The 23,360-nt window shown below is 43.1% G+C and overlaps 2 protein-coding genes across 3 annotated transcripts in view; both read left to right on the top strand.

Annotated features, from left to right (window-relative positions):
• Nucleotides 1-1,656: 1,656 nt before the first annotated feature.
• Nucleotides 1,657-17,001, top strand: LOC100025070 (spondin-2). 2 transcript variants are annotated; one of them, XM_007496870.3, is made up of 6 exons: nucleotides 1,657-1,727; nucleotides 2,776-3,002; nucleotides 4,662-4,885; nucleotides 7,721-7,912; nucleotides 8,422-8,596; nucleotides 15,239-17,001. In XM_007496870.3, the coding sequence occupies exons 2-6, from the start codon at nucleotides 2,780-2,782 to the stop codon at nucleotides 15,415-15,417; spliced, it is 993 nt and encodes a 330-aa protein (XP_007496932.1). In that variant the 5' UTR covers nucleotides 1,657-1,727; nucleotides 2,776-2,779; the 3' UTR covers nucleotides 15,418-17,001. The 2 variants fall into 2 exon arrangements, with proteins under 2 accessions (XP_007496932.1, XP_007496931.1); XM_007496869.2 differs by lacking the exon at nucleotides 1,657-1,727 and adding an exon at nucleotides 1,806-2,096.
• A 2,036-nt stretch (nucleotides 17,002-19,037) lies between these two features.
• Nucleotides 19,038-23,360, top strand: part of LOC100025087 (transmembrane emp24 domain-containing protein 11-like) — a 24,067-nt gene continuing 19,744 nt past the window's right edge. Inside the window, exon 1 of the mRNA XM_001376108.4 lies at nucleotides 19,038-19,239. Coding sequence (XP_001376145.3) covers nucleotides 19,038-19,239 — 202 coding nt within the window. The remainder of the gene's footprint in view (nucleotides 19,240-23,360) is intronic.

Genomic DNA, 23,360 nt, shown 5'->3' with positions numbered 1-23,360 from the left:
AGTTTATGGTTTGGACAGAAGCCTTTAACTAGATGCCTTCTGAGGTCCCTATCAACATTGTGATTCTATAGTTCTAAGACATTTCTGAGAGGTTGAGGGGGATATTTAGAAATAAGAGTGTGCCTTATCTTTCTAGATTTGCTTAGAAGTCATTCTTCCTGAAGGTAAAAAGAGGGTCTTGAAGCCATCCTATTACTATTGCCTCCCTACTTTTCTATGCCCCTAAAAGGTGCAGCCATTTAGGATTTGAATTGACAGGAAATATTTTATAATGGCATGTACCATTTCTATTTAAGAATGAGTAACCCATGACTTTCAGGGGGGCTTAGCTATGTCCCTTGAGCTGATCTTGCACAAAAGGTAGAAAAGAGCTCAAATTCCTTTCATTTTCCACCAAGTTCCCTGAAGTACTTAGTACTTCAACATTGCCTGTGTTTGTGATCCTTTTCTGCTTGGTTAATCAAATCCTCCTTTGCCCAATGCTGTCCTTTCTTGGCATTTTCCTAGCTGTGCTGAAAAAAACAAAAACAAAAACAAAACAAAACAAAACAAAAACAAAAAAAAAAACCCTGCAAGTAAGCAGGACAATTAAAGAATCAAAAGTCAGACTTAAGGTCTAGAATGCCAGTCCCCAAAGGCTAGTGGACTTGGTGGTGGCAAGGCACATTCTCAACATCCTAGCTTCATCACTCAAGAGTGTGGAGGTAGCATCTCCAGTATTATGCAATAAACACACGCCCCCCCTACTCCTACTACACACGCAATCTCAGGTGTTCAAAGAGCTTTGCTACGCAAGCAAAAGAAGATTGGATTATGTCTTCTCCACTTCTAAGGGTGTTAGATGGATTCTGATTTGATCCCTTGGAGTTATGGATGTAGAGCAAAGAGAAAAACTGAATTGGAGCATGGAAAAAGAATGAAGGCAAGGGGCAGGAGAGAAAGCATGAGAGTAGAGGTGCTTAATGAAACTTGAACATATAAGTGAATGAAGTAAGAAAAAAATAAGAAGGAAGAAAGGAGAGAGAATAGGGAAGACAGATTGAGAGACAGAGAGTGAGAGACAGACACAGAGAAAAAGAAACGAAGACAGACTGGCATAAGACTTACTGGCATAAAAAGTTGCAGAACCTATAAATTTGTCTATGAATATACCAAGGCAATAACTGTAGATTGGGGTCCTTGGGGGTTGCCGGTGGGCAGGGGCCAGTACTCACTCAGGATAGCTGCTGGCAGGTGCAAGGGTGACAGGCTAGGGGGGCTGGAGGACACCTGTGCTGACTGGGGAGAAGGCATGATGGAAGGAAAAAAAAGGAAAAGGTAACAAAGAGAGAAACCTGAGTGCACCGTATTCATAGTAGGCGCTTTAAAATGTGGAATGTAGTCTCTCGCACACAATAGATATTTGATGAATGTTCATTACATTGAATGGATGAATAGAGGAAAGAGAGAAAAAAAGGCAGAAAGAAGAGTAAAAGAAAAATGAACAAAAGAAAGAGACAAAGAGAGGAGATAGCAGGGAAGAGAGGGATGGGAGGAGTGATCTCAGGGAATGTTTGGAATTGGCAATAAACTTTGGAGGGCAGCTGGCCGGCCCTCTAAAGAGCCCCACTCCCCCCAATTCCGATCCCTGCCAGGAGGCGGGCGGCGTCATCCTGCCCCCAGAACTCGGAATCTCTTAGTTGCTGAGCAAAAGTCCCGGCAACGGCGCCACAAAACTTGAGCTGTGGGTAAGATTTTTTTACCCTTCACGTGCCTTGTCCATTCAGCAGGGGGAGGGTGTTGTGTGTGTGAGGGAGGGGGTGCTGGGGGAAAGGGAGGTTCTAACCCGCCCTTGGCCCCATCAACCCCCAGGGGGCCACGACCAGAGCCAGAGCGTCAGAGGCCAGCAGCTTTGGAGGGCGTCGAACAGGAAGGTCTAAAGGTGACCCTTCCTCGTTGGCCAGAGGGGGCCCTGCTCAGGCATAAATAGGCTGCTCGAGCTGTCCGGCTCACAGACGGCCGCTGAGCAGTTATCCGCTGCCATTCCTCTGCTAGCCAGCACAGGTGCCCCGCAGCCCCCAGCCTGCTACCCCTGCTCCTGCCCGCAGCTATCCTGAGTGAGTACCGGCCCCCACCCCCGCCCCATGGATCCCAATCTACAGATTCGACTTCCTTGGTATATTCAGAAAGGCAAATCCCTCAATTCTGCAACTTCTCATGCCGGTCATAGCAATTCTCTCCCACGTTGCTTGGGGTCCTCTAGGTTCTTGCCCGCCCAAGGAAGCGACAGACCCCTGATGAAGTACACCTGTAAGCCACTTAGCAGGAACCAGAAATGGGGACAGGATTTGAAATTCATCACAATGTTGGCATAGAAGCCATTCTTTAAAAGAATCACTACACCACTGATGGTTCCCACAGAAACATTTGCCGGTCTAATTAATTCCAGATGTGGGGCTAATCGGATTGGAGAAGAAAACCAGGACTAGATTTCTCCAGCTGCGATCAGGAGGAATCAAGGGAAGGGACTCGGGGGTTTTCCGTTGGAGGTGCCCATCTGGAGTCTGGAGCCAGGCTGGCGGTGGGTGGGGAAAGAGAATACTGTACATGGGGAAGGAAGCCTGGTGATGTGTTCGGCCGGCCAGACCTCCTCCCCCACCCAAGCAGTTTGGATGTGTAGTTCCTTGTGCAGAGTTCACTCCTCACAAGGATAGCAGACAGGTACCCCCTAGCCTCTCTGGGACTGTGATGACCTGTCATGCCAATGCTGGTATTTCCCCCCTTTTCCACATTCAGGAAAATGGAAAGTTTGATGCGTGTCTGCCGCTCCTGTAGAGCTGTGGGGACCCTCCTCCTGACAGTTTTGAGTTGGAGCAGCTGCTTGCCAATGGGGGAGGAAGCCGTTTGCACAGCCCCCGGGCTGGGGAGGTACAGTATCACTTTTACTGGGAAATGGAGCCAGACAGCCTTCCCCAAGCAGTACCCTCTCTTCAGACCCCCTGCACAGTGGTCCTCTTTACTAGGTAAGTAGATATAGCCTGGAAGAGCTGAAAAGCCACTGAACTTGGTATTAGGAGGCAATGATGGAACTCAAAGATTTTCAGTGGGAAAATGAGAAGTTGGAGTCCAAGCTCTACCCCTCACTGACCTTGGCCAAGTTCTATGTCCTCTCTGAGTCTCAGCTTCATCATCTGTAAAATAAGAGGGTTGACTCAAATGATCTGGAAGCTCCTTCATTTTCAATTCTAAGAAACCTGGTCTTGAGGTCAGAAAAAAGGGTGAATTTATTTGATTTCTCAACCCCCCCACCCCCACACCAATTCCCCAAAACTAGAGTGTCCATTGTGGTAGAGTTGGTAGAGGATATTTTCTCCAAAGGAGCTCCCTTTGAAGACTCATGGAGTCGCAGGTCCCAAACTCCCCCTGCCCAAAATACAACCCAAAACTCCCAACTAAACAACCAACAAACTTCAGGTCCTAGTATAGAGACATGAGCATAAAGGGATTTAATTTAGATTTCAAAGTTTAAAAAACCCTCACATTTAAGTCATGGTTTAGTTTCCAAAGCACTTTACAGGTTCCTGTTCAGTCATGTCTAAGTATACATGATCCCACTTGTGGTTTTTATGGTAAAGATGCTGGAGTGGTTTACAATTTCTTTCACCAGCTCATTTGACAGATGGAGAAACTGAGGCAAGTGCTTTGCCCAGGTCACATAGCAGGTAAATGTTTGAAGCCAGTTTTGAAGTAAAAAAAGTAAAATCTTCCTGACTTCAGGTCTAGCACTTTAACTATCCAAATCTTATCTCATTTGATCCTCACAAAATTTCTGTGAAATGAATGATTTAAATCTTATTTTCCCCCCAAAGAAACTGAGACCCAGAGAGAGAAGTGAAACTGCCTAAATTAACATACCTCAGGCGGCAGACCTGGGACTTACTCTGGGCTATTATGACTTCAAAACTAGAAAGTACTCTTTCCACTATGCATGCTATGACTTTTACATCCCAGAAACAATATCAAATTATGCCCCCTAATGATGTTTCTACTTAGTGGCTTCAGAGATCTGATTCTGTCCCAGCAGCCCCAGAAGGATATTTCTGGAAGGGGAGCCCTTGGCCAAGTTTAGTTTTAGAGTCCAGAATTCAAACTTATGTCAGCACTAAAAATATTTCAGCTCTTCCTTCTTCCCCTCCCCCAGATGAAAATATCTAGAGCAGATAGTAATGTTAGATAAACAAGCTCTGGTTGGGGATGTCTAAGCCTCCCCCCTCCCCCAATGGGACCATCTTGGAAACCAGAGGGTAAGGTGTAGCCAAACCCACAGGCTTTGAGGAGCCATGACATTTTCCTGGAGCACTCACTCACTTTAAGGTTTGCTTACTTTGTGTACATTGTTGGATTTGATTCTCACTGCTGCCCTGTGAAATGCATCCTAGTATCATTTCTCCTTTAAATACAAGGAAATGAAGTTTCAGGGATGTATGTAATTTGTATGTTTGTAATGTATATCATGTATATTTCAGAGATTTTTGTACTGTGATTTACCTGGGATCATACAGCAAGTGCTTAGTATTCATGGGTTAGACCCCTAGGTATTCCCTGACCATAAGCCCTGGACCCTACCCACTGCACTCCCTGACTTCTTTAATGTCCCTCTGGCTAATATCTGCCCCTTACAGGTGCAACACACAGCTCTGACTATAGTATGTGGAAGAAGGATGAGTATGCCACCAATGGGGTTCGAGATTTTGCTGAAAAGGGCGAAGCGTGGGAACTGATGAAGGAAATCGAGGCAGCCGGTGAGAAAATTCAGAGTGTGCACAGTGTTTTCTCAGCCTCAGCAATCCCCAGTGGCACAGGACAGACCTCCACTCAGTTAGAAGCACATTCAAGGCATTCACTAGTAAGTGAATTTTCAATGTCTTTCAGGAGCATCTTTGTCCTTATTTGTTTTCCAGGAAAGGGCAGGCATTGAAAAAACAGTGCCCTGCCACAGAAAGGCCCTGACCCGCTCTAGGCAATGGGGTATCTGGAGTCCTAAAACCTGGGTTCAGATTCCAGCTCTGAAACTCACTAAGCTATATGACCAAGAATGCTCACTGAGCCTCCCTCAGTTTCCTTATTTGTAAAATGGAGATGATAGGAACATAGAATCATTGAAATAGAGCTGGAAGAGACCTTAGGGGCCAATGGAGTCCAACCTCCCCATTTTTCAGATGCAGAAATGGAGACAAAAGGAAGTGAAATGACTTGACCATGGTCACATAGCTAGTAAGTATTTGTCAGAGTTTGAACCCAGGTCTTCCTAATTCCATGTCCAGTATGTTATTCACTGTACTACTTATCTCATAGAGTAAGGAAAGTGCTACAGGGATGGGATTTATTTTTATTAATAATGTTATTATTGTCACTTTTTATTATTAAAATTAAATTATTCATTTTATTATTAGATATTAGAATTTATTAATATTAAATTAAATAATTTTTTAAATGATTAAATATAACACTAATTGGAAAAGGGAAACTGGGACATAAACTACAGGTGACCTATTTGAGGCATTTGTTACCAGTGTAGAAGCAGCATTACCTGGGTGCATGAGTGAGCCATTTAAAGAGGAGGAAAGGATGTTACCACTCTCCTTGGTCTGGTAGGCTGACTGTGTCCTTGGAGTCTTTGGGCTGATTTGGTTTTTTGCAATGGTAAAGGTCAGACCTAGGCAAGCCTCTAGGTCTGGGGAATGGAGGGTCTACATTGCCAAGGTTTCCAGCAAGTGCTCCTAGATATGGTGCTGTCTCTATCTCCTCCAAGGTGCTCATTGGCAAGAAGGCCCCCAGAGGTGCAGATATTTGTGTATGCAGCTGCTAGGGATCCAGTGAACTAGAACCGTACTTGGTCCTTCCTGTCCTTTTTAGGGGACATTTCCTGATTGAGTGTGCAAGCTCAGGCATGCTGCAGGTAGAGTTCTACCTTAGCCCCTGTCTCCTTGGGCTCACCTGCTTCCTGCTTTCTGTTGAAGGTATAGAATTCCCCGGACAAGGCAAGTTCAAACCAATACAGGTATACCTTGGAGATATTGTGGGTTGGTTCCAGACCACTGCAATAAAGCAAATAACACAATAAAGCAAGTCACACAAATTTTCTGGTTTCCCAGTGTATAGAAAAGTTAGATTTGTACTGTAGTCTAGTAAGTATACAATAGTATGTCTTTAAAATATATACATAACTTAATTTTTAAATTATTTATTGCTAAAAATGTTAATCATCACCTGAGTCTTCAGTAAGTCCTAATCTTTTTTGCTGGTGCAGGGTCTCGCCTCATTGTTAATGGTTGCTGACCGATCAAAGTGGTGATTACGGAAGGTTGGGGTGACTGTGGCAATTTCATAAAATAAGACAAGAATGATGTTTGCTCCATCAATTGACTCTTTCATCACTGGAGTGTTATTGTTGGCCTCATTTCAATATTGTTGTATCTCAGGGAATAGGGAGGCCAGAGGAAAGGGGGAGAGACAGGGACCAGCTGGTTAGTGGAGTAGGAAGAACATGCACAATATTTATCAGTTAGGTTCGCTATCTTGAATGGTAAAGTTTGAGGAACTCCCAAACAATCATGCTAGTCACATCAAAGATCACTGATCTCAGATCACGATAACAGATATAATAATAATGAAAAAGTTTGAAATATTGCCAGAATTACCAAAATGTGATTCAGAGATAAGAGGTGAGTACATACTTTTGAGGAAATGGTGACGGCAGACTTGTTGGACCCAGGGTTGCCATAATTCTTCAATTTGCAAAAAATGTGATATCTACAAAGAATAATAAAGGGAAGTACCAAAAAAAGGGGGTATGCGGTATTGGTTATACCAAGGTAGATGAGTCTGTAATGATCATGTCCCCTCTTATATCTTCTTTCCAATCAATCACCAAGTATGTACTAAGGCCACTATTTGCCAGGCTCTGCAGATACAAATACAAAGAATGAAACAATCCCTACTCTCAAGAAGCTTACATTCTAATGGGGGAGGCAACAAGAACATACAGAAATATTTACACCATGAGTATAAGCCAGTAAAGAAATGCAAATATATACAAAAGAAGGCAAATGCAGAGTGGCTTGGGTGTGAGGCTACAAGAAGTTAGGAGGGTCTGGAAATATTTCATGCAAAAGACAGTGTATGTGCTGCATCTTCAAGGAAGAGGGACTCCGCTTTGAATAGAGAGAAAGAGGGAGGAAGGTGATCCCAGGCATGGCGAATAGCCAGTGCAAAAGTATGGAGGCAGGAGATAGGTCTGTGTATGAGGAACAGAGAGGACAATTTTGACTGGATTACAGAGTGCAAGAGGAAGAGTAATTTTCAGGAAAGATAGGGTTGTAGCCTGGTAATGAAAAACTAACAGAGGATTTCATATTTTATCTTTGAGGCAATAGGGAGCCCCTAGAGATAGTTGAGGAGGGGAATTGCATGGTGACATCAAAATCCCTTCAGCAACAATATGGTGGATGAACTGGAGCAGTGACAGACTCTTCTGGAGCTATTTAAAGCATCTTTGACAGAACTTCTTCATTCTCTGGCTAATCTGCCAATGCTGTTCTATAGAGAAGCCCTTGGCAGTTACTGTTTCATAGGGTCATCCTGCAGGGACTGATCTCCATCCACCTTTCTAGCGGGGGCTTCCAGGAGAGTCACAGGCTCCTTCTCAGAGTAGTAAGTCTCACTGCCTTTCCCTTGCCAGGTGTCTTTCTTAGTGCGGATTGTCCCCAGTCCTGACTGGTTTGTCGGAGTTGATAGTGTCAATCTCTGTGAAGGAAATCGATGGAAAGAACAAGTCACCATGGACCTTTTCCCCTATGATGCTGGGACAGACAGTGGCTTCACATTCTCCTCCCCCAACTTCGCCACCATCCCTCAGGACACGGTGAAAGAGGTAGGCGGATTGGAATCAGAGAGGTTATTAGGGCTGGGGACAGACCTCAGCCCTCATCCAACCCATATCCCAACCCTGTGGGTTGGGATCATTCTGGAGCACCAGCTTTCTGTCAAGGAACTTGAGAGAAGAATGCAGAAGGAGTCACTGAACTTCACTCAAGCGCATAGACACTCTCTTGGGTCACTTCCCCCCATTATCCGACAACTGTCTAAACCTGACTGCCTCGATAATGCTTCGGTAAACCCCATTAAATGAGGATTGACAGGCTGAGCAAATTGCCTAGTCAACTTGGCCTAGGCTTGGATGGTTCCAGGGAATCTGCTTATTTGGGCTACATCCCTGAATCCAGTTGAGAGGAGAAATATGGTTTTTGGCCAATGGTCTACGTTGGCTGGCTGGGCTCGCCTGCTGCTGGAGTTCCCCAGCTATCTGACAAGGGTATCAGAGACTTTTTTGGAGCCTGAGCAGTCTTCACTGAGCAAATGTTTGCTTTGCTTGAATTCCAGATAACATCATCCTCTCCAAGCCACCCTGCAAACTCCTTCTATTACCCCAGGCTGAAATCTCTGCCTCCCATTGCCCGAGTGACCATGGTGAGAATCAAGAAGAGGCAGCGGGTCTTTGTCCCCACTCCTCCAGCTGTAGTCCGCATGGGGAATGAGATCGAAGATGCCCTATCAGGTAAATCCATGGGTGCCACTTAGGCATGTGGTCTCTGGGCTGGGAGTGGAACTCCAAGCAAAGGAGGTCCAGTGACCCAATTGGAAACAAATTAAGCTACAGCAGCTGTATGGAATGGTGCCACCAAGGAGGAGTAGCTTCCTTCCCCCTGTTCCCGTCGGGACTTTGGGGAAGAATGAGATAGTGTAGGAGAGGATGTTTGGGAAAGCATATACAAACGTGAAGAATTTGGTGGGATTGACCTTATTCCATTTGAGAGATGATCTGATGTCATGGATAGAGGGCTCGCCTTGGAGTCAGGAGGACCTGGGTTCAAGTCCTACCTCTGGTACACATTTGTGTGAACCTTGGCAAATTTTTTAACTTCTTGGTGCTTCCCTCTCCCTTCTTCCACTCTTACCCCCAAGCAAAAAAAATTTTTTTTAACCTTTACTGTTCCATCTCAGAATAAATACTAGGAATTGGTTCCAAGGCAGAAGGGCTAAGCAATGGGAGGTTAAGTGACTTGCCCAGAGTCACACAGCTAGCTAGTATGTGAGGCCAGACAGGCAACTCTTTAAGACAAATGTTCTTAACCTGAGATCTGTAAATTTGGGATTTGTTTAAAGTGGTTTTTGGTTTTGGTTTTGTTTCTAATAACTGGATTTCATTCTAATGGATTTTCTTTATAATCCTATGTATTTTATTTTATATACTTAAAAACATTTTTCTGAGAAGGGGTCCATAGGTTTCCCCAGACTTTCCAAGGGGTCCATGACAAAAATTCCTGGGTTCTCACAGCAGAAGGGAAGCTTTGGTAGACCTTTCTACACTGGAAAGGTTTTGGAGTACTGACTTGGCTAGAAATAGGGAATTCAAGAACCAGCCTAGTCAAGTTTAGATAGGCTCTCCTCACTTTGAGTTCTTTAAACAAGGGCAAATCAGCCCATCAGCAAATATTTATTAAGTGTGCTAAGCACTCTGCTAGGCACTGGAAAGACAAAGCCTGAAATGGCACAATCACTGGCCTGGAGGAGCTTACAATCTATAAAATGAAGAGGCTGAGGTCAGTATCTTTGGAGGATGCCAATGGAACACCAAAGGAACAATAATGAGGATTATGAGCTATTATGGGAGCACCCGAGGGACCACATTCTCTTGGCTTGGTTCTAGATGAAGGGAAAGAATATGGACTTCATGAGATTCTCACTGATTCCTACATTTCTGTAGACTTTATTCCCTTCCTGGATAGCCCAGGGTGGACAGATTTGGATTGGTTCAGGGAATCTGCTTATTTAGGCGACATCCCTGAATCCAGTTGAGAATTTAAGCTATGAGGAGAAATGTGGTTTTTGGTCTAAGGTCTGTGTTGTGGGAGAAACCCAAGTTTGTAGCTGGGCCTCACCCCAAGAATGGGAGACTCAAACTGTTCAATCCAGAAGTAAGAAAATAATTTTATTTGGAGAAGTTTAAAGTGGTGGAATAGCCCAATAGCTGGTAGAATAGCCTGGGGGGCTAACCAGATAGTCTTGGTGCTAAAGGGTTAGCCTGAGGGCTAATAGAGTAGCCTAATGGGTGATGGAGAGGCAGCTTCATAGCCCTGGGCTTTTGGAGGAGCAGACCTGGAGCTGATGGAATAGCCCTATAGGAAATGGAGTAGTAGCCCCATGTGTGAAGTAGTCACTAGAGGTATGGATTAGGGTTAACTTATTTATAAAGTCTGGGAGCTTCTAGAAAAAAACTCCACCTTTTCCTCTTGCAATCTGAAAATCCTGGAAAATGGGCCCTGCCAAATTCAGGTGGAGGTGTGGTTTGGGGTTTGACACGTCATAGGGAATAAGGACTATGTCCAGGTTTGGACGATCCTTCTGGTTTGCCAGAGTCCCACATGTCCCATGTTCCTCCATTATCTACCTTGTCATCATTTAATAATGTGGGAGAGATTTCACTATCCTTCTGGATTGAGAATATTGGGGGAGGGGGAGGAATGGATGCAGCCTAGTCTGGTAATTAATAATGTCCAACAGTTCAGAAGTAAAGTAAATATAGAGTAATTAACAAAATAGGACAGCACAAAGTTGATGCCCATTCTAGAACATTACAGTTCTGGTACGGGCGATTGATGGCATAGAATGGGATCAAAAATCCAGATTCTGCAATTCATGCTTGATTAATGCTGAAACTACAGACTTTACATTTGATTTTTAATTAGTGCTAACTGGTAAGAAATATAAGGATTTCAGAGTATGAGGCTCTTGTTCCTGTTACTGCCCCTGTGCCCATCTCCATCATCTCTTCTGGCTGACTGCTGCTGCTAGAGTTCCCCAACTATCTGACATTGGCATCAGACCTTTCTGGAAGACTAGGCAGTCTTAACTGAGTTTATGGTTAAGATGCTCCTGGTCTCTTTTCAAAAAGACTCAGCACTAACACCATTGATTCAGAGGCTTGGGACAGCAAGGGTGCCATCTAGAGCAATGTTTCCCAACCCCAAATAGAGGAAGACCAGGAAAACATCTGCGTTCTCTCCTTCAGGGGCTCTTCTCTTTGTAGGGCAGAGCAAAACAGAGCAGAACAACTGCCAAGATGGAGATTAGGAGCAGGAATGCAGGAGGCAGGAAGAAGGAAGAGCCAACTTCTAAAGCTTATAGCCCTTAAAGAAGTAATGACATTGGGGAGAGATAGTTGTGTAGAGAGTTAAACTTTGCTGTTGGAGCAGTTAGGTGGCTCAGTGGATAGGGAGCCAGGACTGATGATGATGATAATAATAATCATTTCTATTTGTGGTTGTTACTCTGTTGTTTCAGTCACATATAATTCTTCATGACCCCATTTGGAGTTTTCTTGGCAAAGAAACTGGAGTAGTTTGCCATTTCCTTCTCTAACTCATTTTACAGATGAGGAAACTGAGGTAAAGAAGATTAAGTGACTTGACCAGGTCACATACCTAATAAGTGTCTAAGGCTAGATTTGAACTCAGAAAGAGAAGTCTTCCTGACTCTAGGTCCCAAACTTCTATGCATTATGTTGCCACCTAGCGGTCCATATTATATGCCAGGCACTGTACTAAGCACTTTGTAGCTATTATTTCATTTAATCATCACAACTGTGGAAGGTAAATGATATTATCCCCATTTTATGGCTGAAAAAACTGAGGCAGTAAGAAGTTCAAAAACATGCCCAGGGTTACATAGTAAATTTCTGAAGTCAATTTTGAACTCAGGTTTATCTGACTCAAAGTTACCTTGATACCTAGTTGGCTAGTCTAGAAATGCCTTGAAAATATAGCAGAGAGAATGCTAGAGCTGAAAGGGACTTTTAACAAGCACAACCAAAAAACCCAACAAATCTGGAAATGGAATAGAGTATCAGAATAGACATGGAATGTCAAAACTGGAAGAAGATGTAGAGACTAACTAGTTCAACCTCCCCCCCCCTTTTTTTTTTACAGTGGAGGACTAGCGAGGGGAAGGTTGCATAGGGCATAGTTATTCCATAACATTGAACATTTAAAGACTTTCATCCTGTAATTATGGCTTTAGAAGTCAATAAATAAAATGGCTGTTTAAAGAAGTAGAATGAATTTTCCCCCCTTCCACTCAGAACAATCCAGTGCTTAGCCCAAGGCACTGCACACAGTTGGATCTTAAACATTTGATTAATCGAATTGAAAAATCACCCAACAATGTGATTTATGTTTAAGGAATACAGATTCGTACTGATTCATGTTATGTCAGGGGAGGACAATTAACTAACTTATTTGTTAGGGTTCTACCTCTCCTTTTATTATAAAAATTAATCAGAATGAATCGGGCAATCTTTTCATACTCATTAAGCTCCTTAATTCATCGAGATACTCCGTCCAATTCTTTTTAGTCTTTGTACCATATCTCCCTGAGGAAATAAGACTTAAGTGAATATGTGGGTGAGAGGGGCTGTTGTCTGACGAGGGCACCTTAGGGGAACCTGAGAGATTTGCCCTGCTTAACCCCAGAGCACAAAAATGGAGGGTGATAACATTGGATTTGGGAGTCAGAAGACCTGGATTAGAATTTGGACAAGTCCTTTGTCTTCTCTGGGGTTCGGTTTTCTCTCCTGTAAAATGAGAGGATTGATTTTTCAGTGGAAGCCACAGAGAGGCAGGTCTGGACATTTCAATTTGTCCAAAGGTGTAAGGGAGCAGCCTTCAGGAGCAGAGGGTCAGTTGTCAAGTTCTCAGGTTCTAGAGAGCTCTAGGCAGAGGCTGAGTGATCACTTGCTAAGGATGGTATGGAAGAGTTGGCCACCATTGGAGGACACTGAACCTTGCTGACTTCAGAAGCGCCTTCAGGTTCAAAGAACCTATGATTCTGTCTTGGGAGACCTCCTGAACCCTCGTTTCATACCCTCCCAAAACCAAACACTCCGAATCTAGTTCTTCAAGTCCTTCAAGTTAGCTGTACATTGTTAATCCTCCATACGTTTACTTCTGAAGTTAGTCTTCCTATCTGTGGAAAGACACATTCTAAAGGGGAAACAGGGACACAGGGAGGATCTTATGATTTAAGGCTATTGGTTTGCGACAAACAGATCTTTATCTTAATGGATAAGGAACTTCTGTAGACCTTAAATTAATATGGATTTGAAACTGTTTCCAGAAGTAAGATGAAAGGCATCGGTATTGAATCTCTGGGCTGTAGCAATCAATTAGGCTTTCAGCAAGAATTTCCTGAACTGTCCCTTTTTCCACCCTTTCTTGGTCTGTACTGGGTGCTGTTGAGGGAGATAGAGAAGGGATAAATAGCATCTGAACCCTAATCCCTCAGTCAGAAAACCTGGGTTCCCTCCTCATGGGAAGGATGCTACATATTGCAAGTAGGGGCTTACCAGAGCTCTGAGGTCCCTTCTAACTGCAAGATCAGAGAATTCTCAGTTTCTAGAATTCTCGGTCAGTTTTCCCAGTAGCAGAAAGATAGAGGCTTGCATTTTTGCTCATTGGAAAATTGCCATACACAGGAGGACAATAGTTTGCTCTAAGTTGGGTAGCTAAGCCAGATGGTCTCCTCTTTCCCTCCTCTCCCTCACTTATAACCCAGTGTCTATCCAAGCTTTCCACCTTTGCTTGGAGAAAAAGTAAGTTGTGAAATGATTCAGCCATAAAGCCCAAGGGGTTTCTTTTTAATTTGGGGAAATGAGCAAGGCATAGTGAAATGAAAAATTGAAAAGACAGGCTTCTGCAGCTAGTGCCCACTACAGGGGTCCAGAAACCCTCTGATTCAAGCCGTGGGAGGGGTCTGCCTGCTTATGATGATCCTGGGATCTGGCTGCTCCCTTTGGAATCCATTAGGGATGAAAATCAAATGTTGCAGTTTTGTCAAAACTGTTGTCAGATTGTTTGTCATTTTTTGAGCGTTTTCTCACAATAGGAGAGCTTGGCACTTTCTGGCGGAGTAAACACAGCACACACGGCGGTGGTGGCGGGGGCCAGGAGCCTTCAGGCTGCCACAGAACGACAGCTCATTTTCCAAAGCAGAAAACAGAAGCTTTTATTTACCAGGCAACATATGGCCTTTATTATAGGAATGTAAAAATCAAATCCTTTGAATTCAATGTCCCTAGGCAGATCAAGTAGCTATGGAAGAGGTAGTATCCAAAATATATTGTTTTGAGATTAAAAAAATTATGCCATATCAAAACCAAAAGGGACCTTAGAACATTGAATATAAAATGTCGATCAACCATCTCCTGAGAGCCGCCAGTAACCTCAGAAGCTAGTACAGCGCCTTCATTTTACAAATGAGGAGCCTAAAGCAGAGAAGTGAAGTAACATAGGGATGTAAGTGATAATAGAGTGCTTCAAGCTTTATATTATCTTGTTTGGTCTTCACAAATAGTGTAGATGCTGTATTATCCCCATTTTACAGATGAGGAAACCAAAGCAGGCTGAGGTTAAGTGAAACTTGGTAGGAGTCACACAGCTAGTAAATGTCTGAGTCAGAAACTAACCCTTGTGTTCTCTCTGTTTAATGCCCATATTTGTATCTACTATACCATCTCCCTGCTAGAGCTTGGATTCAAACCTGGTCTTTTGGCAGAAGAGTCAATATTTTTTCCACTGGACCAGCCTGACCTTGGAATATAGGATGTCAGAGCTGGGATGGACCATAGAACTTGGAATGCTTGAGCTAGAAGGAATCTCAGAAAATTCAATGTTGGAGCTGAGGGAAGAGCCTTAGAAAAGTGAATGCCCAAATTGGAAGAGGAAAGAGCCTAGGGAACATGGGAGTTGGAGATTTAGGACATAGAATGTCACCCCCAAAAGGAACTTTAGGGTATAGGATTTGGGATTTTAGAATTAGAACAGCCATCAGGGACAATCTAATCTAATTCCCTTTATGCAGAGAGAAACTGAGGATCAAGGAGGAATGGAAGCTGGCTTAAGGTCTTGCAGTAAGAAGCAGAATTGAGATTTGAACCCAGGATCGTTCATCTTTGGGTCTGCCTTTCAATTCACCGAGCCACCTAGCTGCCCCTCAGTATTGCTTTTTTAAAAAGTTGACAGTTATTCACTACTTTTACCTGTCTGGTAAAAGGGGTAAATATGTCCATTTTCCCACTGAAACACATCTATTAATGCTTGATTCAACTCTAGCTGTATCTCTTCTGTGCTTTGTCCATCTCCAGAAACACCTCTGGACTGTGAGGTCTCCCTGTGGTCTTCCTGGGGTCTCTGCACAGGTCCATGTGGAAAGACAGGAGCCAAGAGCCGCACTCGCTACGTCCGTCTGCAGCCAGCCAATAACGGGACCCCCTGCCCAGCCCTGGAAGAGGAGACGGCGTGTGAACCTGACAACTGTATCTAAGGACCATGGAGTAGCCCCCCAGCCAAGTGCCCAGAGCACTTCTGATTAATCAAGCTGGGCTGGAGGCAGAAGCTGGCAGAAAAGTCAGTCCTGGGAAATTCAGGCATTGGCCTTGGCCTGTCATGGGACATTATCTATCCAGCAACCCTTTGTTCAGCCTGGGTGACCAGTTGTGTGAGATGTTTCTGTTAAATGCCTAAACATTCATGCAGCATTCAGACTTGGGTTGAGAGACTCATAGCCCAAATAATCTCTGCCAATATGGTAGAAGTGCTCACAGTACCCTCTAGTGACAGAATGGGAGAGTTCTTTCTGAATGAATTGGATTCCCTTCTGAAAACCGATTGTATCCTCCAATGCTGGCACGCTCACCCCATCATCTTCTCTTTTTCCCAATCTCCCCCTTAGTAACAGATTCTGGAAAAACATAACATTTGGAGGAACCGTGTGACAAGGGGCTGTGGTATGTTCCATCATTTCAAGGATCCATAATTTCTTCCATGAGGTCAGTCCCTCCACTGAGGCAGATTACTACCCCTCCTCTTACTTACTTTAGTAAGTAGTTAGTAAGGCTCACAGATTTAGAGCTTGGAGAGCATCTTAGAAGTCATCTAATCTAACCCCCTCATTTTATAGAAGTTAAATTACACAGGTATTAAGTGATGGAGCCAGGAGTTAAACCCACGTCCTTTGGCCCCATATCCTGTACTATTTCCACTGATGGCATCACACTGTCTCTTCTCTATTTTTATGTTACTGTCACACACAAACAAATCACCTGGCCAGTCATATGGAGATGTACCCTTCCTCCCTTGGCTACCCTAGTTTATGAGCAATGGATACACCATCTTTTCCCCAATTCATACTTTCTAGCTCGGCAGACTATTTGGGAGTTTTTGCTTTGCTGATATGACCTTCCAGAGCCCAGGGCTACCTCTGCCAACCATGGGATCCCTCAAGGAAGTCTTCAGTGAAGGTTAACATTGTCCTAATGGTCACTTAATGATTGGCTAATGAAAATCACAATAGTGTTTCTCTAAGTTACAATGGGGTTTGGCCATCATATATTAATAGTATTGATCAGAGTTATAATGTTACATGGGTATGTCTGAATTTGAATCAGTTCCTCCAGAGAGTTTATTTATATACATTTGAGACTAATGATGTTGATGTCCTGGTTTATGATTTTTTTTTTTACTAATTTATTAGCTTTAAGCAACCTTTACGTGGCCTTTTTTTTCCTTGTAAATTTAGAAAAAGAATGCTTCCCAGGAACCATTAGGTCTCAGAGGAGTAGAAATGAGGGAGGGTAGAGAATTCATAGGTCAGTGGGACCCTAGGTTGCCCCTCCAGGCAAATGCCCCCATTTGTCCCCAGGTTGAAGTAATCCAGCTGCCAGCACCTGAAACGTGTTTGTAGTTGGGATTCTAGCTGGTTTTGTTCCCGTGGTTTTGTCAGAATACCAGCTGCACAGGGTCAAAACAATGGACAATACGAGTAGGCGATCTGGAAAAATTAACCTCATTTTTTTTAATGTTACCAATCTTTTTGCACATAAATAAAATGTCTATGTTTCTTCACAAATGTCCATGAATCAACATTACTCATATCTAGAAAAGTCACCAAGTTGAAAGGATACTCTCACAGGATCTAGAGCTGGAAGAGACCATGAATATTATCTTGTTCAACTCCTCCATTTTATTATTTTAAATATGATATCTTTTTCAATTCATTTTATTTTCCTTCTATTTCCTTCCTACTCCACATTTGAAAAATGGAAAGAAAAAGAAGATGATGCGACAAATGCATAGTCAAGCAAAACAAATTTCCTTATTGGTCCAAAAACCTTGTCATTTTGTGGAAAAGGAAGTCTGAGAAAGGAAGTAAAATCCAAGAATACACAGGAAGTATCAGAACCAGGATTTGAACCCCAAATTCTCTGACTCTAAATAAAACATGACTTTCACTAGAAGTTAAGTCAAAGTAGGCTTAAGATTCTAGAAACTTTGATTTAGGACTGGAAGAGAACTCAGGGGTGTTCTAATCCAACCCCTAGAGGAGGAAACTAAGGCCACCATTTTAAGGGCAATTGAGTGATTTGCCCAGGATTGCACAGATAATAAGCTACTGAAGCAGGATTGGAATCCAGGTCCTCTGACACCCACTATATAACCTCTCTGTATTTGTGCCCTTATTTAGTCTCTGCCTCTTCCCTTCAAGTAAGCTTTGTCTGGTACCTCAATTTCAGTGACATGATCACATCCCTCCTTAGATATTTACCAGTTTTGTCTCCCTTGGAAGGTCACTTAAAAACTCTTTGCCTCAATTTCCTCACCAAACATAAGAAATAGCTTGGACTGAGCCTCTAAGTTCCCATCTAGGTTTAGTTCTATGACCCTACCACTCGATGTCTGGAGTGCAATGGCTACAGGTATAGTTTTGTGTTAATTATTTGCTGACTGATACAAATGAATATATTGACATCACCTGAGTAATTACTTATGTTCAAGTATCTTTCTATACCACAATGAAAAACATGACCACAATGGAGAAACACTGGGAGCATATTCTCTTTAAGAATGGGTGTTAAACAAGGGCATTCATTCTCTCCACTGCTATTTAACATAGTTTTAGAAACCGTAGCCATAACAACACAGCATGAAAAATAAATTGAGGGGACAGGCGTTAGCAACGAAGACATTAAAAGTCTTTCTATGTACAGATGATGGGATTGTTTACCTGCAAAACAAGATGGTCAGCAACCAATAAGGATAGGTGTTAGTCAGATGTCCATCACCCTCTTTCAAGCCATAAAAACCTACCTGCATTGCTAGATTCCTCCATGAGAAACCAATAGAAAAAGAAATGCCCTTTTAAAAAATGACACCAATATTCAGGTGCCAAATTGTCAAGACATTATAGAGATCCTGTACAAAGATGATTTAGAGATGATTTTGATCAAAATCAAGCAAGATCTGAGAAAATGGAGAGACTGTCCATATACGTGAGAAAAATAGAATAAAAGGACAATAATTCTCAAATAGATTGAATGTGGTATCAATCAAAAGAAGAGCAGGTTATTTCATAGACCTGGATGAAATCATGTCAGAATTTACATGAAAAAAAAGATAAGATTATCACGAATGATGCCAAAGAAACCAAATGAAGTAGAACCAGCACAGGGTTACCTTATCTTAAAATGTACCATGGTGGGCAGCTAGGTTACTCAGTAGTTTGAGAGTCGGGAGGTCTTGGGTTCAGATCTGGCCTCAAATCTGTGTCACCCTGGGCAAGTCACTTAACTTCCATTGCCTAGCCCTTGTCATTCTTCTGTGTTGGAACCAATACACAATATTGATTTGAAGATGGAGGGTAAGGGTTTAAAAAAATATGCCACAGAATCAAGATTTGAATTCAGGTCCTTGGACTTTAAATCAAATGTGTTTTACATTCTCATGCCAACTTTAGTGCCTGCATGTTTGGAAAGGTATCAGGGTCCAGAGTCCCTTTTATCTCATTTGATGGTTGTAACAGGAATTACCTGCCTGGGTGCCACCACCACATGTTATTTCTCACAGAAATCAATTTCTCTGGCTTATCCCCTGAAATGCCAATACCTAATGGGCATTGAGCACAGGGCCAGACTTACTGACAACTGGTCCATTGCAGAAGCAGCACTGGGGAAAGCTGAAGGAATGGAAGCTCACATTATTCTTTCACTGTTCAGCTTCATGTCCATGTCATCCGCGTTCTATTTCCATGTAGCAGAAAGAGAGGAGAAATGCATCATAGAGGATATTCCTAGTGATACCTTGATCACAGGTAAGGGAAATGTTCCCTGTTCAAAATGTCATTCTACTCATTGCTCTGAGATTCCTTGTGGATTCAACCAGATTCCGTCTCCAAGGTGACCATCTTTCTCTTGAAGACAGTGATCAATTCCCCTAATCCTTCTCTTCTCTGGGCTAACCATTCCTAGCTCCTGATATTGATCCTCAGATGGCATAGTCCCATCATTCTGATCGCCTTCCTTTGCACATGTTACAATTTGCTCCTGTTCTTAAAATGTAATGCCAAAGCGGAATGCAATTCTCCATAGGTGGGTGGACAGTACAGAGGTGAGAGATGCTATTGCTCATCTGTCTTAAACACTGACCCTCTCTAAATATGGTCACCCATCTTCTTGACTGTGTGCCTTGCGGTTCTCTAAGATGCCCACTTCTTTCTGAAGGCACTCCATTCATTCAAGAAACCTTGATTGCATGCTTATTTTGGGTAGGGCCAAGTGGTGCTTGGGGCTCTAAGTGATATATACAGGGGTGAATAAGACTGAGTCCTTGGCTTCAAGAAACTCACAGTCAGAAGGGTGGGGGGGGGGGAGATAATTTATGTACACATATAACTATCATACACAATTCAGAAAAAAAGGATGAAACAACAGGGGCTTTGGTCCGAGTTGTCAAAATTTAAAGGGCCCAGACTTCCTCCCCTGGTGATCCTCTACCAATCCTGTACTATGACTTCTGAATTTATCTTGCTACATTCCAACACTGAGGGAGCTAATCAACACTGCTTTCCCTCCCTATACCCCCCGACCCCATTTTTGGCACTTTCCCCCTCTTTTTTCTTTTCCTTTCCTTTCCTTTCCTTTCCTTTCCTTTCCTTTCCTTTCCTTTCCTTTCCTTTCCTTTCCTTTCCTTTCCTTTCCTTTCCTTTCCTTTCCTTTCCTTTCCTTTCCTTTCCTTTCCTTTCCTTTCCTTTCCTTTCCTTTCCTTTCCTTTCCTTTTCTTTCCTTTCCTTTCCTTTTCAAACTTACCTTCTGTCTTGGAACCAATACCCAGTATTGGTTCCAAGACAGAAGAGAAGTAAGGGCTATGGCAATAGTGGGCAATAAGTGACTTGCCCAGGGTTACACAGCTAGGAAGTGTCTGAGTCCAGATTTGACCTCAGGACCTCCTGTTCTCAATCCACTGAGCCACCCAGCTGTCCCCTCTCCCTCTTTTTTTTTCAAGAGTATAGAAGGAGTAGGGAGTCCATTGCCTATGTTTCTATAGAGGAGAGGCTGCCCTTCTCTCCTGCAGGACTGCATCGAACCACAAGGGACTTACAAGAAAGCCCCCTTTCCCATGCCCTTGAAATGAAGGTCAAGGTCAATGGGTCTGCTTGAATGCCAAATGTCATCTTTTTAATCATTCCCATCCTGTTCCATTACACAGAAGCTGCAGAACAGCAGCCAGGCTATACTCGGTCCTTAGACTCTTGGACGCTTTTCCCAAGTACCAGGATTTCTAGTTGCTTCTCTGCCTTTGCCCAACATAATCCCACCGAGCTGAGCTAAAGCGTCCTTCAAGGAAAGAATCACACTCCGATTGCCCCAAGTGGAGTTTTATGGAAAATCCAATATCATGTTTTACATTCTAGTCAGAATTTATATTGAATCTGTGGCTTTTTAATGCAATGAAATAAAACATGACATAGGTCTAGTGGTATTTTCAGAAATGTTGATAACGCTTTTCTATTCTCTCCTTAATCTCCCATTGAACATCATCATATTCTCTTGTCAATTTATCTCTCTGGTTGGGTTGGAGAGTTCTAGCACAGAGAGCCATAGCAGCCGTTCTTTAGACAACCAGAGAATTGTTAGAATTTCTGAGGTGGAGGAAGAGATAGAAATGCAGGTGAACTTTGGGGGATGGTGGTGAAAGGGGTCGGGAGAGAGAGGGGAGAGGTGGGGGAAGGAGGAAAAGAGGGAGAAAGGGAGAGAAGGAAAGGAAGAGAGAGGTAGAGGATCCACAGGAGTCCCCAAAACAGGATTCTAATTCTTCATTCTTAGCAACAGTCTTGAGCCCACCCCTCCCCCTATATCAGGAAGGGAGCTCGTGATAAATGGCCTTGAATGCTCTGTTTAATTACTCTTGCTGCCCCAACGCTTCCAGCCCTTACTTCTACCCCCTAGACAGCTGGGAATTTTCCCAGTGATTTTTGTCAGTGGCTCCTTTTTGCCCACCAACTTCAAACTCCTCTGATTTGCATTGGAGAGCAGCACTGTCTCAATCAACCAAAAAATGTATTAAATGCCTACTATGTGCCAGGCACTGTGCTAAGCTCCATCTCACACTTCTTTCCCTTTCTAGCTTTATTTCATATTAATCCTCTCCATGTAGTCTATGTGTCCATTATGGGGGAAACTCCTCATCCCTTGAATACGCCATCCAGTCTCCAGCTGGCATTCCTTTGCTCATACTGCTTTGGGTCTGGGAGGTCCTCCTTTTTCCTCTCCACCTATTGAATTCCTACGTACCCTTCGATATCGAACCTGGTCAAACATCTTTAGAGGCTTCCCATTGCCAGCACAATAAAGTAGTCATTCAGCAGACTGATGTTTAAGCCTCCCTTTCCTCCTTCCCCAATTTGGCACCAAGCTGCTTTTCCAGGTTTTTTCATTTTAGCACCATTCTCACCTGCCTGATGACTTTTGATTACAGCCTTCACCCTCCAGCCTCTGGGCTGCCTCCCCTTTGGACTTCTCTCTCCCCTTAACCTGCACTCACATTTGAAGGTTGGGGTTGCTAGAGGGGCTGTTGCTAACTGTGTTCTCTCTAGTTATCTCTATAACTCTTGTGGATGACAAGATTCCTAATACTGCTGCTCTGGAGTCCCCACTGGTGTGCTTTCTATTTAACACTCAGCCATAGATTCACTTACTCCTTAACAAAGGGATTTATTTATTCAAATGGTATAGCAAGATCCATCCAGGGTCACAAAACATTCCTTCTAGAAACCCAAGGCAGACTGTCCCACTCTCTTCTTATTGCTAGTGCTTTCTCACTCTTGATTATCACCAATTTATCCTGGTTACATCTTCTTTGTATATAGCTGTCTGCCCGTTATCTCCCCCATTAAACTGTGAAAGCCTTGGGAGCAAGGTGTAGCCTCTGCCTTGCTTTCTACCTCTAGTAGGACTCAGCAGCACTTCCTGTTGAAGGTTTAGTTGCAGTCTTTACCTGGGTTAGTGATGCATTCTTTCAAAAAGGACAGAAGCTATGCCTACATGTGAATGAAGGCTTTCCTATTAGGTAAGGTCTTTTAAAAAATCTCTTCACCAGATAGAGACTATGTAGAGAAATACAACCTCTCTTTCTATTCTTGGATTACCCTTATTGGTTTAGAGTTGGGCTCTCTCACTAAAAGACCTCACTTTAACTTATGGTCATCTTTCAGTGTACTTCTTAAATCTTCTCCTTTGTAAGTGATGGTCATTTAACCAGTAACCAATCCCCAAACAGCTTTGGGATTCAGAGTTATCCCAGATTTTTAATTCTAAGTTTCTCCTGAAGATCTTAATAGCTAGGAAACAAGGTCCCAATTTGCTATAGACTGCCTGAGATGTATATACCTAAAGGTATAGCCTTAGCTATTTTATGGACTATGTGAATCCGCTACTTAATGCCTAATATTGTATATACCAGGAGCAACTGGGTGGCTCAGTGGATTGAGAGCCAGGCCCAGAGAGGTGAAGTCCTGGATTCAAATCTAGCCTCAGATACTTCCTAGCTGTGTGATCCTGGACAAGTCCCTTAACTCCCATTGCCTAACCCTTACCAGTCTTCTGCCTTAGAACCAATACCCAGAAGATAAGGGTTTTTAAATGTGTGTGTGTGTGTGTGTGTGTGTGTGTGTGTGTGTGTGTGTGTGTATACACATAGTAGTTCATGAAAAGGGCACTAGAGAGATGTGAACAAAATGAAATTCCTATACAGGTATGCTCTTTTCATATTCTGTAGGTTCTCAGAAGTAAGGATAGATACACAATCTATAGTATCTATCCTTATTCCTGCAGTTCCACCAATAGTGTATTAGTGCCTCCATTTTTCTACAGCCCCTGCAAATTTTGTCATTTTACCTTTCTATCATTTTATTCAGTCTGATAGGTGTAAGATGAT

The sequence above is a fragment of the Monodelphis domestica genome, chromosome 6, assembly GCF_027887165.1.
Source record: "Monodelphis domestica isolate mMonDom1 chromosome 6, mMonDom1.pri, whole genome shotgun sequence".
NCBI classification, from domain to species: Eukaryota; Metazoa; Chordata; class Mammalia; order Didelphimorphia; family Didelphidae; genus Monodelphis; species Monodelphis domestica.
The sequence above is the reverse complement of the archived record's forward strand: the minus strand, read 5'-3'. Positions and strand labels throughout refer to the sequence as shown.

Excerpts from the sequence above, each read along its gene's own strand:
- LOC100025070 (XM_007496870.3), top strand. The coding sequence starts at position 2,780 with ATGGAAAGTTTGATGCGTGTCTGCCGCTCCTGTAGAGCTGTGGGGACC. Across the intron at positions 3,003-4,661 it reads ACAGTGGTCCTCTTTACTAG|GTGCAACACACAGCTCTGAC; the intron begins GTAAGTAGATAT and ends TGCCCCTTACAG. Across the intron at positions 7,913-8,421 it reads CTCAGGACACGGTGAAAGAG|ATAACATCATCCTCTCCAAG; the intron begins GTAGGCGGATTG and ends CTTGAATTCCAG.